Source organism: Capsicum annuum, chromosome 9 (assembly GCF_002878395.1).
Source record: "Capsicum annuum cultivar UCD-10X-F1 chromosome 9, UCD10Xv1.1, whole genome shotgun sequence".
NCBI classification, from domain to species: domain Eukaryota; kingdom Viridiplantae; phylum Streptophyta; class Magnoliopsida; order Solanales; family Solanaceae; genus Capsicum; species Capsicum annuum.
In genome coordinates this window covers 87,034,101-87,050,623 of record NC_061119.1, presented here as the reverse complement: position 1 = coordinate 87,050,623, position 16,523 = coordinate 87,034,101, and the positions used below count along the sequence as shown (strand labels likewise).

The 16,523-nt window shown below is 36.9% G+C and overlaps 1 protein-coding gene across 1 annotated transcript in view; it reads left to right on the top strand.

The window, feature by feature from the left end:
- The window catches only part of LOC124887093, a 60,498-nt gene extending 46,633 nt beyond the window's left edge, over nt 1-13,865 (top strand). Inside the window, exons 3-5 of the mRNA XM_047396274.1 lie at nt 4,124-4,222; nt 6,121-6,179; nt 13,713-13,865. Of these exons, the coding sequence (XP_047252230.1) occupies nt 4,124-4,222; nt 6,121-6,179; nt 13,713-13,865 (311 nt within the window). The remainder of the gene's footprint in view (nt 1-4,123; nt 4,223-6,120; nt 6,180-13,712) is intronic.
- The last annotated feature ends 2,658 nt before the right edge of the window (nt 13,866-16,523 follow it).

Sequence of the window (16,523 nt, the reverse complement as noted above, 5' to 3'; positions counted from 1 at the left end):
TTCTAAAAAAACACAATTTCCAATGGGGATTCATGACTCAAATATCAAAATCATGATAAATATCATTCAAGATTCATGTTTTATATCTCCACAAATGTAAATTCATCTTTCAAAATCATAAAAATCAAGATATCATAATAATCATCATAAGATATGAGTTCATACTTTAAATTCGTAAAAATCAAATAAAAATCATGCCTTTGTAAAGAAATTACTTTTAGGCACAAGAACGAAAGAGAGTTCTTGTTGAAAATACCCCAAATACCTTGAATGATGAACTTTATATTGATACTCATTTTTGAGATGTTAATCATGCCTATGAATGATGGTTCTTGGAGTTCTTGAACTAGGAACTTGGAATCTTGAATAAATTTGCAGAATTAATGGTGAACTTTGGAAGTTCTTGAAGTTGGATGTGGGAGCTTAGGGTTTTCTTTTTGAGGGAATTTGATGAAATATAACATATAATGATTCTAATAGGATTTAATATAGGGTTTGAACCAATTTTGGGTGAGGAGGAATGACCAAAACGCCCCTAAAAAGCAAAAAAATTCTCAAATTGTCCTTTGGTGAACTGTTTTGATAGTTTGAAGTAGATCAACCATAAAGTTTTACTCTGATATCCAAATTGGATGAAACCAATTTCATTAGAAAGAGGACTCTCATATATTTCCATTGATATATAGTATATCACCTAGATCATTGTGTAGGAGAAGTTATGATCATTTGAAGTTGACCCAAAAATTCGCTTTTGATAGGCTGAAGTAGATCGACCATAAATTTTTGCTCCGATAGACAAATTGGATGAAACCAATTTCATTGGAAAGAGTACTCTCAGAGCTTTCCTTTGATATATAGTAGATCACACATATTATTATGTTCAAGGAGTTATGATCATTTAAAGTTGGAGCAAAAATATGTCATGCCTCAGTACTTTTTCCTACATGTTTTACTGTTCTCTACTATTCATGGTTCGATCGGAATTTTCATAACTCATTCCTCGGGTGTCCATTTTGGATGATCCACATATCGTTAGAAGTATTATTTGATACTCTACGCAATGGTGGATCATAATCTAAGATATTCCGCAAGGAAAAATTTATAATTCATTCTAGAAGATAGAACCCAACACGTTTACGCACAAAATTTCAGCCAAAAATTTCCTAGAGTATTACAATGTGTATCTATTGGATATAATCAAATAGATATAGACATATGTTCAACATATTTGTAACACCCCAAATTTTTATCCCTAAAATTTTCAGTTTTTAAACCCACTGTCCAACCTATGACTTACCATACGCGTCGTCAGGTGTCCTTATGAGCCATAGGAACTAAATCATCATCTAACCAGTGATTATTTTCTATGCTACTATCTTGATCATGAATATACATCATGAGTCGTAGTCATGGTGTCCAAATCTTAGGGTGACTAATGAAGGGTGCCCTTATTTCTGTTGTGGTTACAACTTGTCCTGATAAGTTGTAGGGTCTCATTATGATCCATTGAGTACAAGTAGTAGGTTTATTAGTTTGTGTGTACCCAAGGACTCTGACTTGACTATGATTCAAGGGATGACTCGTAGCTAGTAATTATGAGTCATAGGGTGACCCATAATGACTAGGCGGTAAATTTCAGTATTTTATGTAAGGGCATTATAGTTAATTCCCTCATTCCCCACTTAGACCCCGTGTACATAAAACACCTTGGGTCTATTATTTATAACCCTTATCAATCATAAACACTATTTTTACTCTCTCAAACTCTCTCAAATCCCTAAGGCAAGAACAAGCTAAGGTTTCTCAAAGTTGGTCATTTAAGGGCTCAAGAGTTGATTTCTCTTATAACTCTATATACTTTCAGTCATATTACTCTTACTCAACTATTTTTTTGTTTAGGCATATGTTTTAAATTTTTATTTATGTGGTTTTGATATTGGTTTTGGAACATGGGTTGAGGGTTTTGAATGATTGTCTTCTTAAATAATGTTCTTAATATTTATACATACTTGTTTATGTTTTATTGCTAGATTTGAACTTGTGGGGTCTATGGGAATGATGGATAAACTAGGGGGATTGTGAATTCTCTAGATTTTGTGAACTTTGACAATTGGATCAATGATAAGACCAACCAACTCTGTGAAATTGACTTGAATACGAGTATATGCATATTAAACTTTCTTTGGAACTATTGCATGGCTTAAAAAAGTCTATTAAAATATAAATGGGTTTGAGTCCCAATTGGCTAAATGGGTTCTAGTCCTATCAGACTAAATTATTTTGAAGTCCTATTGGTTGTTGGGTTAGAGTCCCAATTAGGTAAGTAGGTTGAAGTCCCATGGGCTGAGGGGTTAGAGTCCTCATTTGCTAAGTGATTTAGTTTGTCAAAATGAAGATCTTGCAAGCGAAAGGGTATGATGATACCTATGATGTACCAATACGAATGACTTATTAAATGATTGAATGGGTTATATTTTAAATGCTATAATTTTACTTAAAAGGGATTGTGTAGCAAGTCCATAAAGGTGGAGGTACTGAAGGGATTAATTCTGGAAATTGCACTTGTCGATACAAGGGTCTAAATAACTTGGTCACTTTTGCGTATCTTTATCTATCTCATTATATGTTTGGAATTCATCCACTGTTAGAGTATTGTGTGTTGTTTGACTAGGCAAAGAGGGTGATCTCTGGTCCATGGCGAACTTGAGATACCTGTCACCACCAGGCCTTTGTTAGAGTCATGACAAAGTTTGTATTAGAGCCCTAGGTTCATGGTCAATTGGGATTCCATAGAGCTGTGCCACACTTATAAGGGAGAGCTACAAGTTATTTAGGAATATTTCCCTTTCTTGTTGTTTAATTTTTGGCTATAGAGTCTAAGGTCTCAAACTTTTCTAATTCCCATTTGTTCGCATTTCAGATCATGCCTCTTTTAAAATTTGATTCGCCTGGATACTCCTCTATCCCACTTAAGGACAATGTTGATAAAATATGTCTTACTTATGGGGTACATACCCAATCTAGGGGTCCAAGTCCTTATTTCCCTTGTGGAGTTCCACCGGTTCCCTATAGCCCTCTTCAAACACGTTAGGGAGATGTGTCCAATGCTGAATATCGCCAGTCATTCCATTTGCTTACCCAGTTGGTGGCCTCTTAGACTGAGCATATTACTTTTGTTGCTCCATCTTCTGAGGTTACAAGGGTTCGCCAATTCATGAGGCTGAGTCCTCTGACTTTACTAGTTCTAAGGTTAAGGAGGATTCTCAAGGGTTCATAGATGAGATAGAAAAGATCTTTTGAGTGATATATGCTTCTGACTTGAAGGGTATGGATTTTGCTTCATACCAACTGAAAGATATGGCATATTAGTAGCATGAGGAGTGGAAGTAGATGAGCGGAGATATTGTTAAACCAGCTATGTGAGATGAATTTTTGAGTGCCTTTCTTAATCGTTTCTTTTCTCAGGATTTGAGAGAGGCAAAAACTAAAGAGTTTATGAATTTGAAACAAGGTAGGGTGACTGTGAAAAAGTATGCCTTGAAGTTTCATTAGTTATCCCATTATGCTCAGGGTTGGTTCTTCTATGAGGGATAAGATAAAGAAGTTCATTTTGGGCTTGTCATAGGACTTGGTGCTGTAATGCAAGGACATCTTGCTGAATAATAACATGGACATCTCCAGACTTGTGGTATATATGTAGTAGGTAAAAGAGGAAAAGAAGAAGAAAGCATATATAAGAAAGAGACAAAGTAAGAAGTTTAGATATTCGAATTAGGGCGGAGGTCAATAATGGAGTAATAGAGATGGTAGACAGTGGTCTAAGAAGAAGTGGGGAAATTTTGCTTCATATTTGATGGCTAGTTATACTTATCCAAAGTCATCAAGTGATCAACATTTCCTGAATGAAAGTGGATTTAAGGCACTAGGTGCCTAGTCTCAGGATAGCGGGGCTCACTCAGCTCCATCTTATCCTCCTTGTCATTTCTGTGGGCAAGCATATCGTAGAGTTTTTTATGAGGGGAGGAATTAATATTTTAGGTGTGGTCATCTTGGTCACATACAATGGTATTGTACTTCAACTATGGTTGCTACTGGGATAATATTTCTACTTTTTCATCCCCAGTACCGAAGGGTGCTACTTCTAGCATCGGTACTGGCCAGAATCATCTGTATGCTCTTACCGTCCATCAAGAATCTGAAGGTTCTCCTAATGTTGTCACTGGTACATTAAAACTCTTTTCTTTTGATGTGTAATACTAGCTTGAAATGGGGTCTACTATTTCTTATGTGACCTCATATATGGTTATCTATTTTAGTTTTGGCCCTGAGTGTAATTATGATTCCTTTTCTATATCTTTTCTGATGGGTGATTCTATAATTGCTATAAGAGTTTATAGGGGTTATGTTGTATTGATCCATGGTAGGGAGACCTTGGTGGGTGTGATAGAGCTGGATATGCTAGATTTTGATGTTATCTTGGGGATGGATTGTCTCCGTTCATGCTATTCCTCCTTAGACTGTCAAACTCATAAGGTAATTTTCAAATTTCCTAATCAGTAGGTTATAAAAAAGGCAGGGAGTCCCTTAGTGCCCAAGGGAAGGTTCACTTCTTAAAGCTTGAAAGCTAATTTCTAAGGGATGTCCTTATCACTTGGTTCAGGTTAAAGATTCTAGCTCAGAGGGTCCTTCGTTGTAGTCTATTCCCGTAGTTAATGAATTTCTTGAGGTCTTTCCTGATGATCTTCTTGGTATTACTCTCGAGAGGGAAATTGATTTTAGGATTGACCTTCTTATATATACCCATCTATCTCTATACCTACTTATATAATGGATTCAGTTGAGTTGAAAGAACTCAAGAAGCAGTTCAAAGATCTTCTTAATAAGGGTTTTATCTATCCTAGTATGTCTCCATGGGGTGCTCCTGTTCTCTTCGTGTGCAAGAAGGATAGTTCCCTTCGAATATACATAGACTCTCGCCAGTTGAATAAGGAGATGGTAAAAAATAAGTATCCTCTCCCTAGGATTGATGATCTCTTTGACCATCTTTAAGGTGCTAAGTTCTTTTCTAATATTGATCTTCGGTTGGGTTATCATCAGCTGAAGATTAGGGAGGTGGATATTCCTAAGACTGTTTTTCGAACCTGGTATGGTTATTTTGAGTTTTTAGTGATGTCCTTCGGTTTTACTAATGCACCAGTAGCATTTATCGATCTTTTTCATCAGTTCTTGGATTTGTTTGTGATTATGTTTATTGATGATATATTGGTATATCCAAAGAATGAGGAGGATCATGTCGGTCACCTCCGTATAGTATTGCAGACCCTTAAAGATCAGTGTTTGTATGCTAAAATTTCTAAGTGTGAGTTCTGGTTGAATATTGTTACTTTTCTGGGATGGGTCATGGCTTTTCTAGTGAAGGGATCGTGATGGATCCCCAAAAAGTATGGTGGTTAAGAAGTGGCCTATACCCACGACTCTAACTCATGTTCGAAGCTTCTTGGGTTTAGCCAGTTATTATAGGACATTTGTTGAGAGCCTCTCATCTATTGTTGCTCTGTTGACTAAATGGACTCAGAAAAAAAAAAGTTTATGTGGTCGGATTCTTGTGAGAGTAGCCTTGAGAAGTTGAAGGATAAGTTGACATTTGCTCCTGTTTTGACCCTGATTGAGGATACCGATTGGCTTTTGTTTATTATGATGCATCCCGTATAGGACTTGGTTTTGTATTGATGCAGCATGGTAAGGTTGTGGCCTATGCTTTTAGGCAGTTGAAAGTTCATGAGAATAATTATCCGACTCAAGACTTGGAATTGTTGGCTGTGGTTTTTGTTTTACAGAATTGTTCCCATTATTTATATTGGGTTCATCAGGATATATATTCAAACCATAAGCGCTTGCAGTATGTGTTCACGCAAATGGAGTTGAATCTTAAGAAAATGAGATGGACTGAGTTTCTTAAGAATTATGATATGAGTCTCCATTATCACCCAGGTAAAGCTAACATGGTTGCTAATGCTATTAGTAGGTTGTCCATAGGGAGCTTATATCATGTTAATGCAGATAAGCTAGGTTTGGTGAAGGATATAACCAGTTGGATAATCTTGGAGTTTATTTTTTTAGATTTCGAGGATATACATGTGATAGTTCAAGAGCTGGTGAAAGAATCTTTTGGTGTTGAGGTGAATAAGAATAAGGTTTTGGATCCCATTTTAATGTAGATTAAAGATGATGCGGGTCAGTAAAAAATGATGGCTTTTGAGATTGGTAGTGATGGTATCTTGAGATATCAAGGTAGGTTGTGTGTTCCTAATGTTAATGGGTTATGAGAAATAATTTTGGTCAAGGCTCGTGAGTTGAGGTATGTTATTCATCCTGGTTCAACAAAGATGTATCATGACTTGAAGGAGATTTATTGGTGGAATAACATGATGAGAAATGTGGAAAATTTCAAGGCTAAGTGTATGGTTTGTTAACAAGTAAAGGTTAGGAACTGGAGGCCTGGTGGGTTATCTCAAGAGATTAAGTTTCCTGTGTGGAAATGGAAAGTGATTAATATGGAATTTGTTACTAGTCTTCTGCAGTCGTGCCATCAGTTTGATTTAATTTGGGTCATCATGGATAGGATGACCAAGTCTGCTGATTTCTTAACTATGAGGACTAATTTTTCCAAGAGGACTATGCTAAGATTTTCATTCAGGAGAATGTCATGTTGCATGGTGCTCCAGTTTCCATTATATATGATTGAGGTGCATATTTCTCACTAGAATTTTGGTATTCTTTTCAAAGATGATTGGGGACTAAGGTGAACCTTAGAACCACTTTTCACCCTCAAATATATGGACAAGCGGAGAGGACCATTAAGACCTTGGAGGATATACTAAGGGCTTGAGTGATTGACTTCAATGGTAGTTGGGCTGATTGTTTTCTTCTCATAGAGTTTGTGTATAGTAACAACTATCATTCGAGTATTCAGATGGCTTCATTCGAGGTTTTGTATGATTGAAGATGTCAGTCTCTTATTGGATGATTTGAAGTTCGAGACGTGAAGTTATTTGGTCATGACTTGGTTCATCCGGCTATAGAGAAGGTAAAAGTGATTAGAGATAGGCTTAAGACATCCCAAAGTTGTCAAAAGTCCTATACGGATATGAGGAGAATAGAGTTAGAGTTTGATGTTGGAGATCAGGAGTTCTTGAAGGTGTCCCATGAAGGGAGTGATGAGATTAGGAAAGAAAGGAAAGCTCATTCCCTGCTATGTTGGCTAGTACTTAATTTTGAGAAGAGTGGGAAATGTTGCTTATGAGTTGGATTTGCCTTCTAGTTGGGTTCCATTCACTCGGTAGTCCATGTTTCGATGTTGAAGAAGTACATAGGCGATCCTTCATTGGTTGTTCCTTTAGAGAGTATTGGCGTTTTGAACTCTAAAGTCTCGATAATAATCTTGGATCGATAAGTCTGTTGTTTGAGGACTACGGATGTGGCTTTACTGAAGGTTCTATGGAGGAATCACAAGGTTAAAGAATCTACTTTGGAAGCTGAAGAGGACATGAAGTCCAAATATCCATTCCTACTTTTTGCTTTGGATAATCGTGCTTAAGGTGTGTGTTTTCCTTAACATCTTTGCTTTCTGTCATTGTTAAAGGAAAATATGGTTGTGTTCCTTGTTAAATTGAGATAATGAGTGTCTTGTCTCATCATTCGGGGATCAATGATCCTAGGGGGAGAATTTAACACCCCAAATTTTCGCCGCTGAAAATTTCTAAGTTTATGAACTCATTACCCAACCTACGACTCACCTTACAAGACTTGTCTCCTTACGAGCCATAGGAGCCAAATCATCATATGACCAGTGAATAGTGTCTATGCTACTATCCTAATTACAAAAAATGGTCACAAGTCATAAAGACTCATTACGAGTCATGGTGTCTAAATTGTAGGGTGACCAATGAAGGGTGCCCTTATTTTTGTTGTGGTTATGACTTAGCCTAATGAGTTGTAAGGTCAAATTATGAGTAGTAAGGTATAAGCTGTAAGGACAAGAGTGCGTGTGTGACCAAGGACTCTTTCTTGACTATGAGTCAAGAGACAACTCATAGCCAGTCGTTATGAGTCGTAGGGTGACCCGTAACAACTGGGCGGTAAATTTTAGCATTTTAAGTAAGGGAATTACTGTTAAATCCTTCATTCATCACATAGACCCCACGTCCATAAAACACCTTGGGGCCATTATTTCCAACCCTTGTCAATCATAAATACTTTGTTTACTCTCTCGAACTATCCCAAGTCCCTAAGGAAAGAACAAGCTAGGGTTTCTCAAAGTTGGTCATCTAATGGCTCAATGGTTGATTTCTCTCCATAATTCTCTATACTTTAAGAATTTTTACTCATCCCCAACTATTAATTTGTTTAAGCATGTGTTTTAAATTGGCATTTATGTGGTTTTGTATTGGTTTTAGAGCATAGGTCGAGGGTTTTGAATGATTGTCTTTTTAAATGAAGTTTCCATGGTTTATACATACTTGTTCATGCTTTATTGATGGTTTTAAACTTGTGGGGTGCATGGTTATAGTTGATAAACTAGAGGGATTATGAATTCTCCAAATTTTATTAGCTTAGACAATTGGATCGATAATAACCCTAACCCAATCTGGTGAAATTTGTTTGAATATAAGAATATGCATATTAAAATTTCTTTGGAATTATTGCATAGCATAAAAAGGTCTATTGGAACATAAATGGGTTTGAGTCCCAATTGACAAAATGGTTTTGAGTCCCATTTGGATAAATTATATTGAAGTTTTATTGGCTATTGGGTTAGAGTCCCGAATGGCTAAATGGGTTGTAGTCCCATGGGCTGAGGGGTTAGAGTCCTCGCTGGCTAGGTTGTTTAGTTTGGAAAAATGGTGATTTTGCAATCACAAGGGTATGATGATACCTATTATGTGCCTTAACGAATGACTCCTTGAATGATTGAATGGGTTATATTTCAAATGCTATAATTGGGCTTAAAGGGGATAGTATAGCAAGACCGTGAAGGTGGAGGTCTCGAAGGCATCAATACTGAAACCATATTTGTCGGTGCGAGGGTCCAATGACCAGGTGGTTAAAGTCCTTCTTATTACATAATTGAGTATTCAAGTCACCCTTACTATATGGTTGGAAGGTTCGAGTCCCCCGTGTATATATATTATGAATATTCTTTAATTTGTGTGGCTACACGCACTGGGGCCTGACCTGGGGATGAGAAGTGGAGCCCATATATCTTGTGGGTACTATTATGACGGTTAAGCTACATAGTCCAGATTAATATTTTACTTTATGCTAAGCCTTGTTACCTATCCCAGCGTGACATATATATATAAGGGGAGTCTTGGATTAACTAGTAAAGTTGCTTCCATGTGAACAGGAGGTCACGGGTTCAAACCTTGTAAACAGCCTCTAGAAGAAATGCAAGGTAAGGCTGCATACAATACACCCTTGTGGTGGGGCCCTTCCCTAAACATTACATATAGCAATAGCTTTAGTGCACCGGGCTGCCCTTTTATATATATATATATATATATATATATATATATATATATATATATATACATGTATGTATGTATGAATATGCATCGAATTATGTACATTGGTTTAAATGATTTAAATTTTTGATCATGGAATTATTTTATCCCTTTCCTGATTTACATACTAGTGTTCAACCCGCTAACCGTCTCCCTGCGTTGTATCCCCGCGCGATGCAGGAACTTAAGATACTTATTCTTTTCCTACACAGTGATAGGATTTTAGGATTATCAGCAGTCAGCTTGAAGTGGTGAGCTTTCATTCTCCATAAGATTTTCATTTCATGGTTTTGTTTCCATTGGTCATAGACTTTTCTTTGGATTTGGTTTGGCAATCATCGGGGGCATGTCATGACATCGATTGATTTTTAGTTTTATTCGGTTTATAGGCTTTGTGGATTATTGTGGACTGGGTATTGGTTGTTGATAGATCTTAGACTTCATATGCTTATTATTATCAATCTTGTTATATGTTCAGAATTCAGCCACTGTTAGAGTATTGTGCTTTATTTAACTAGGCTAAGGGGGTATTATCGTCCACGACAGACTTGAGTTTCCCATCACATCCAGACCCTAGTTTGGGTCGTGACAATATTTTATGTTTGTTTGATTGGATGTAGAGTATGTTAGAAATAATCAAGTAGATATAGACATCTTTTGCAACAGATTCCACATTTATTACAGCATGTGTTTATATCTACTTGATTATTTCCAACAGATATGCATCTATTAAAGTAGAATACATATCTATTGAAACAAATATAGAGTAAGTTGAAAATAATGCTCTAAATTTATATATCTAAAATATAATTCATAAAAACATAAAATTCATAACAAAAAAATTAAACATTTGTTGAATATAAACTATTGTCATCACCAATTACATAAAATATTTCAATAAAAATATAAAAATTGTTATGTTATAATGTCATGGCCCTTCAGGTCATTTTCCATATTTTTACTTGTTTTCGCCATTAGAGCTTCTCTGTAGCTGCCCTAAGCCATTTATGTCTTACTGGGACTGACAGTTTGATTATCGGGCAATCCATTTAGTTTTTAGAGTCAATTCTTTATTTTGAAGTCTTTGTTGGTTCTAATTAGCTAACGGGAAAAAATTCAGTCAAATAACCTCGTATGGTAATTCTGACTATTCCAACATCTTTGAAATATCAATTTTAGGCTAGAAGGACTCTTGGTTTGGGTCCCAAGGACTCGGGCTTAAATCGACCTATTGGTCGAAAAGTTAAAAAAATGAAATATGGGTATGTGACTCACTTTTAATCAAAACAACCTCAGATAGAAATTTTGACCATGCCATTGATTCTAGAATGTTGAATTTTATACGGTAGTATAGTTCATTTGTGTATATGAGATTCCATATGAATCCCAAGGGGTTGGCGAAGAGTTGGAAATTTCTAAGTCTTTTAGTTGTTCTGGTGCGATCACTAATAGTGCGCCAAAGGGGAGCGATCACAACTCCCTGGATAGGCCACCCAATTGCCGTGATCATGGTGCCCATTTCATGATAGGGAGTCACTTGGGTAGCCACCAGATGTGGCGATCATGAACCCTGGATTGCGATAGTGATACCCGGGTAGCTAGAAAGGGTATAAATACCCTATTCCCACCCATTTTTGCCTATTCTTCATCTATTCACTAGAGAGTTAAACCCTAAGGAGAGGAAAAGCATAGGATTAAAGCTTTTCGGTGATTTTGGAACTTAGGTAATGATTATTATGCAATTTTTCTTCAATTTGAGGTAAGATTCCTCTATTTTCATGGTTGATTTCCCCCTTTTCGCTAAAATATATAAACCTTGGTGGCTTGAAATAGCACTAATATAGCTCAAATTTCACCCATTCTTTAGGGTATTTACTCCTTGAGCATAAGGGAATATTGGGTTGACGTTGAAAACTAGATTTCTATGAATGGGACCCATATGAAATTTTGGTGTGATTTTGAATCTGAAGCACAATGATGCATTACGGGTATCATTATTCTCATGCTGATAAGTAGGTTGCAATTTTGATAGCTTGTCATTTTGCGAAAGCTTCTCAAAAAGGAAAGTCGATAATTTAGTGGATTCTTTGAGTTTTCTTCGGCGTCCAAGTAGGCTAGGTTTTCCACTTCCTATATTGAGTTATGTCCTAGAATGTTTATGATATTATGTTAGATTTGGGATGGGTTTTAATTGTTGGTGATCAAATTGGCAATACTTAGGTTAGTTGGACCCTCTAGGCAATTTAGAAATGGTAATTTAGGTGCTTTATCTTAGTTTCTTAGATCATGAGTAGAATTTTCATCTTAGGGATAGTTAATGCTTGTTTGACATATAAAAGTGGATTTATATACCATAGCTTAGTCTGGGGTAGAATTTGTGTCGTAGTAAATTTTGGGTTTTTAGAAGTGGGCCCTTTGACCCACCTTAGGCCAAGATTTGTGTTAGCTATTGAAAACTCTTTTATATGCTTGTTGTATTCCTTGAGATTGCTTATGGAGCTAATATTGAGACACTTGGAACTTGATAGTGATGATGGGTTAAATACTGAGAGTTGGAACATATCGATTATGCTAGTGATTATGCTAGTGATTATACTATTGATTGAGCTAGTGATTATGCTATTTTTTATGATATTAAATATATGGTTACCATTTCAAGTCTGGATATTGATGATATATTTACTCTTTCAAGTTCGAGCTTTTATTATGATATGTTGATATATGATTACTGGTTTGAATCCAAATAATGATAATGGCATTGATGATAATATTACTATTTTGAGTCCAGCTATGGAGTATATTATTAATGATATATGATTACCAGTTAAAGTCTAGATAAGGAGTATGATATTGATGAGATATATATCGATTTAAGTCCAGAAGTAGAAATTGTTGTAATGTGGCATGATATGGATAGTTTATGGTTGTATCTTGTGAGGTTGAAAATGATGGTGGTTTGGGTTATACTATATGTGTGTGTACCCTGCAGGCCTATGGGGGTCTGCATTGGGTTATTTACTTTTCCGTACTTATTGTCTTATAGGGGCCGATTTTGTAGTTATAATCGCATGTGTCTGATCCTTTATGTTATGTTATTATTCCGGTCATTTACTTATTTATGGATAGTGTGTTGGAGTTGATTCAAGTTTATCTCTACCTTAGTTATTTTATATTGCATTTTATCTTATTTACATCATGTCTTAGCTTAGTCGGCTGATGATGCCTACTGAGTACCTGTGGTTTTAGAACTTATGCTACACTTCTATACTTTTTTGGTGTAGATCTGAGTACTAGTCGCCACCGTTGATTCATGGATCGTGTTGTGTTAGATTTTTTAGATAGGGTGAGCTCTTGGAGTCGGATTTGCCCCATTTCCTTTCATGTTACTTATGTCTAGTCTCTAGTTTCGAGACATGATTGTACTGACTCTTGACTTTTGTTATATTTATAGTAGCTCTTGTACTGGGTTTATCAGGTTGTGGGATATTTTTCTATATTATGGATACCTTTTAGACTACTTATATTGCATTGCTTATTTGTGTACTGAATTGCATATTTAGCCCTTTTTGGGGTATTTCCATCAAGTTAGCCCACTGCTAATAGCTTCGGGATAAATTTCGGCTAACTTACTGGCGGGATAGAGTAGGTACCATCTTGACTCATAAATCGAGCCGTGATAAATTGGTATCTGAGCCAGGTTACACCGGTTTTGTTGGTACAAGATCAAGTGTCTACTAGAATCCTGTGGATCATAACGATGGCGTTCGTTTTCTATCTTTAGGAGGTTATAGAACATTCTTAGTAGTTCGTTACTTCTTTCACTTATTTCATGCTAAGTGTCTGAGTTGGTTTCTGACTATTGCTTTAGCTTCACTCTTTTACAGATGGCTAGGATGTGTGCTATCACTACACGAGACAAGGGTCCTGAGATCGAGCCTACGGATCCTTTCACTATTCGTGGATAAGCTAGAGGTCATAGAAAGCCTCAACATGTGTCCCTAGCTGGGGGCTATGATGGGGGGCCTCTATAGACCCTATTCCTTCTCCTGAGCTAGAGATTCTTCCTCCCCAACCAACAATAGACAGGGACAAGCCCAGGCTCCATCGGGATTTATTTCTTCTTTAATGCTTATAGATCCTTTGGTTCAGCTTTTGGGGTTGGATGGTGGTGCGCCATATGATAGTTCACAGTCTGTAGATCAAAGTGGTGCTAAGGCTCCCAGATTTGAGGTTCCTCCTGCACCGATAGTTGCTCATAGTCGCTCAACTAGTGGTTTCCCATCTTGCTATGTATGCTGGTGAGTAAATGATGTTGGGTAAATTCTTGAAATTAGCTCCGCTTTGGTTTTCTAGTGCATCGGGTGAGGAAGCATATGAGTTTTGATTGTTTGTGAGGTAGGATCCATAATTTGGGCCTAGTTGAGACTCATGGTGTGGATTACACTACCTTTCAGTTGGACTTGGCAGCCTGACATTAATGGACAGGGTTATCTTAATTCCAGGACAACTGGATCTTCACCTTTGACATGCGCTCAGTAGGCTCACTAACAAAATCAAAATTGGAAGCAAAATGCACACAGATAGGAGAAAGTCAATCCAGGATCAAATAATACAAATACAGGTCTGAAACAAAAGGAACGGTACCTGAGATACAACATCTGAAGCCTCTACCTTAGATCTGACTGCTATAGCGTAACACTGTCCAAAACTACCAACTGGCTGAGTAGCCCCATGACTACCAACATGGGCTCTACCATCTATACCTATTGCACCTTTGGTAAAACCCCTGCCTTTCACAGCTGAAATAGGAGTAGCTCTAAACACACGGCGAGAACAGTCCTTGGCCATATGGCCAATCTCATCATACATATAGCAATCTCTACGACCAGTCTCAACAAGAGAGGGTACAACTGAGCTCGAACGGCCACCCTAAACTACTGAACTAAAATATCCACAAACTGAACTCTATAAAATCACCTGCACTGGCCTACTATGGTATCCACGAGAATTTCTAAAATCTCTACCTCGATAGGTCTGACTCCTGAACTCACCAAAACATCGCGCCTTCTTGGAACCTCCCTGAGATACACTAAGAATATCCTATGTCATCTTAGCATGATCCATAATACTCTAAAAAAAAAAGGCCCAAACACGACCATCTGAGACGTAGCCAACTGAAGAGAGATATACAAACCCTTTACAAACTTCCATATCTGCTCAAACTCGGTGGAAATACTATCATAGCTAATATCTGGACAAGGCATTGAACTTTGCCTCATACTCAACAACTATCATAGAGTCTTTCCCAAATAATCAAACTCATCCCGCATACGGTCTCCCAAACTAAAAGTTATAAATCTCTCTAAAAAGTCTCAGTGAACTGATCCCAAGTCATTTTGGGAGAATTACGGAGTCTACAATTGATAAGCGACCTCCACCAATCTCTCTCTATATCTATCAACTGATAAGAGGTATAAGCAACTCCATTTGCGTAGAAAGAGTAAAACACAACTCAGAACAAAAGGTATGAAAGAACTTTGCACGATAAAGAATGAAATAAGGGAGATTTTCTAAAGACGTCCTATAGCATCTCAAAGATATATACGAACATCTACGTACTGATCCGTGAGATTCTATTAGATATCTCGTTCCTACACCGTTGAGACCAATGAAACCTGGCTGCTCTGATACCAATTTGTCACGACACAAAAATGAGGGTCATGATGGCACTTGTCGCGGCGTACCTTGACAAGTAAGTCTATCAACCAAACTGATAAAAAAAAGGGAAAAGGCAAAAATATCCCAAGGTAAGGCTTCTAGAATGAAGCCAAACCATATACGTAATCATAACAATGCGGAAACAACTTATCCAAAAATACCAATCATGCGAAAAACCAGGTGTCAATAGTGTAAGAACTACTAATATAATCCAAGAGTTAAATACATCAAAAAAATAAACACAAAGGAATAATAACTGTCTCTAAATACTAATAAAGACATAACTACTATAGAAAGATAAAGGTGAACTTTGAACGCATAAATGTCCAACTGTTACCTTGAAAGCTCCAACAATCGCTCGAGTCAATAAATCTGAGGCGCACTCGAGCTAAGACCTGCACCAAAAGGGCGGAATGGCATAAGGTTGGTCCACTTGTACTCAGTAGGTATAATAGGCCGACTAAGCAAAGTAGTAAATAAAGCATACAAAATAATCAATAAGGGACATCACCTGCAATTAGAAAATGTCCCACAACGGTAGCCCACACTGCTTGCACTAACAGTTCTAATGTATATCACATATATTACAACAACACACCAAGATATAGAACAAAAGTATACATTACGTCACATATAAATAGAACAAGAGAGAACATGCAGATACAAGAACATCAAATACAAGTAAAGGAAGGTAAGACAATTACATAGATGACAAGTCAATATGGCAATACAACATAACATACACACAATAAAGTAAGTGCAATGTATATGACGATGATGATGATGATGCACGAGGTCGTTACACAGCCTTCGGGGTCATCGTACAATCCCCGTATATACCTACGGAACTAAAGCTTCCCGATATAGGACCCATGAAGAGTTCGTCAACCCATATATAATCCACATATCTCATATCACATAATATTTTAGTTTCAATAATTACATCACATATAAGCCCCCACATGTGCACAACACATAGATACCCATTTTTGATGATTAGTTCCCACCCTTAGCATGCATTTTCTACCATCAATTACTACAAAGCCCAGTCTGAAAGAGTTAAGTCATAACCTATCTCGAAAGCCGAAATCGATCTGCTACACTTGAACCCGCGACCACACTTTTCACGAATAATCTTGAACTTCATTAAAAACATCAAATATGAAATATACGCATAAAAAAAACTAACGACACTCATATTAACTACTTTTGGTTTAGGATCAAAACAGACTCCCAAAATGA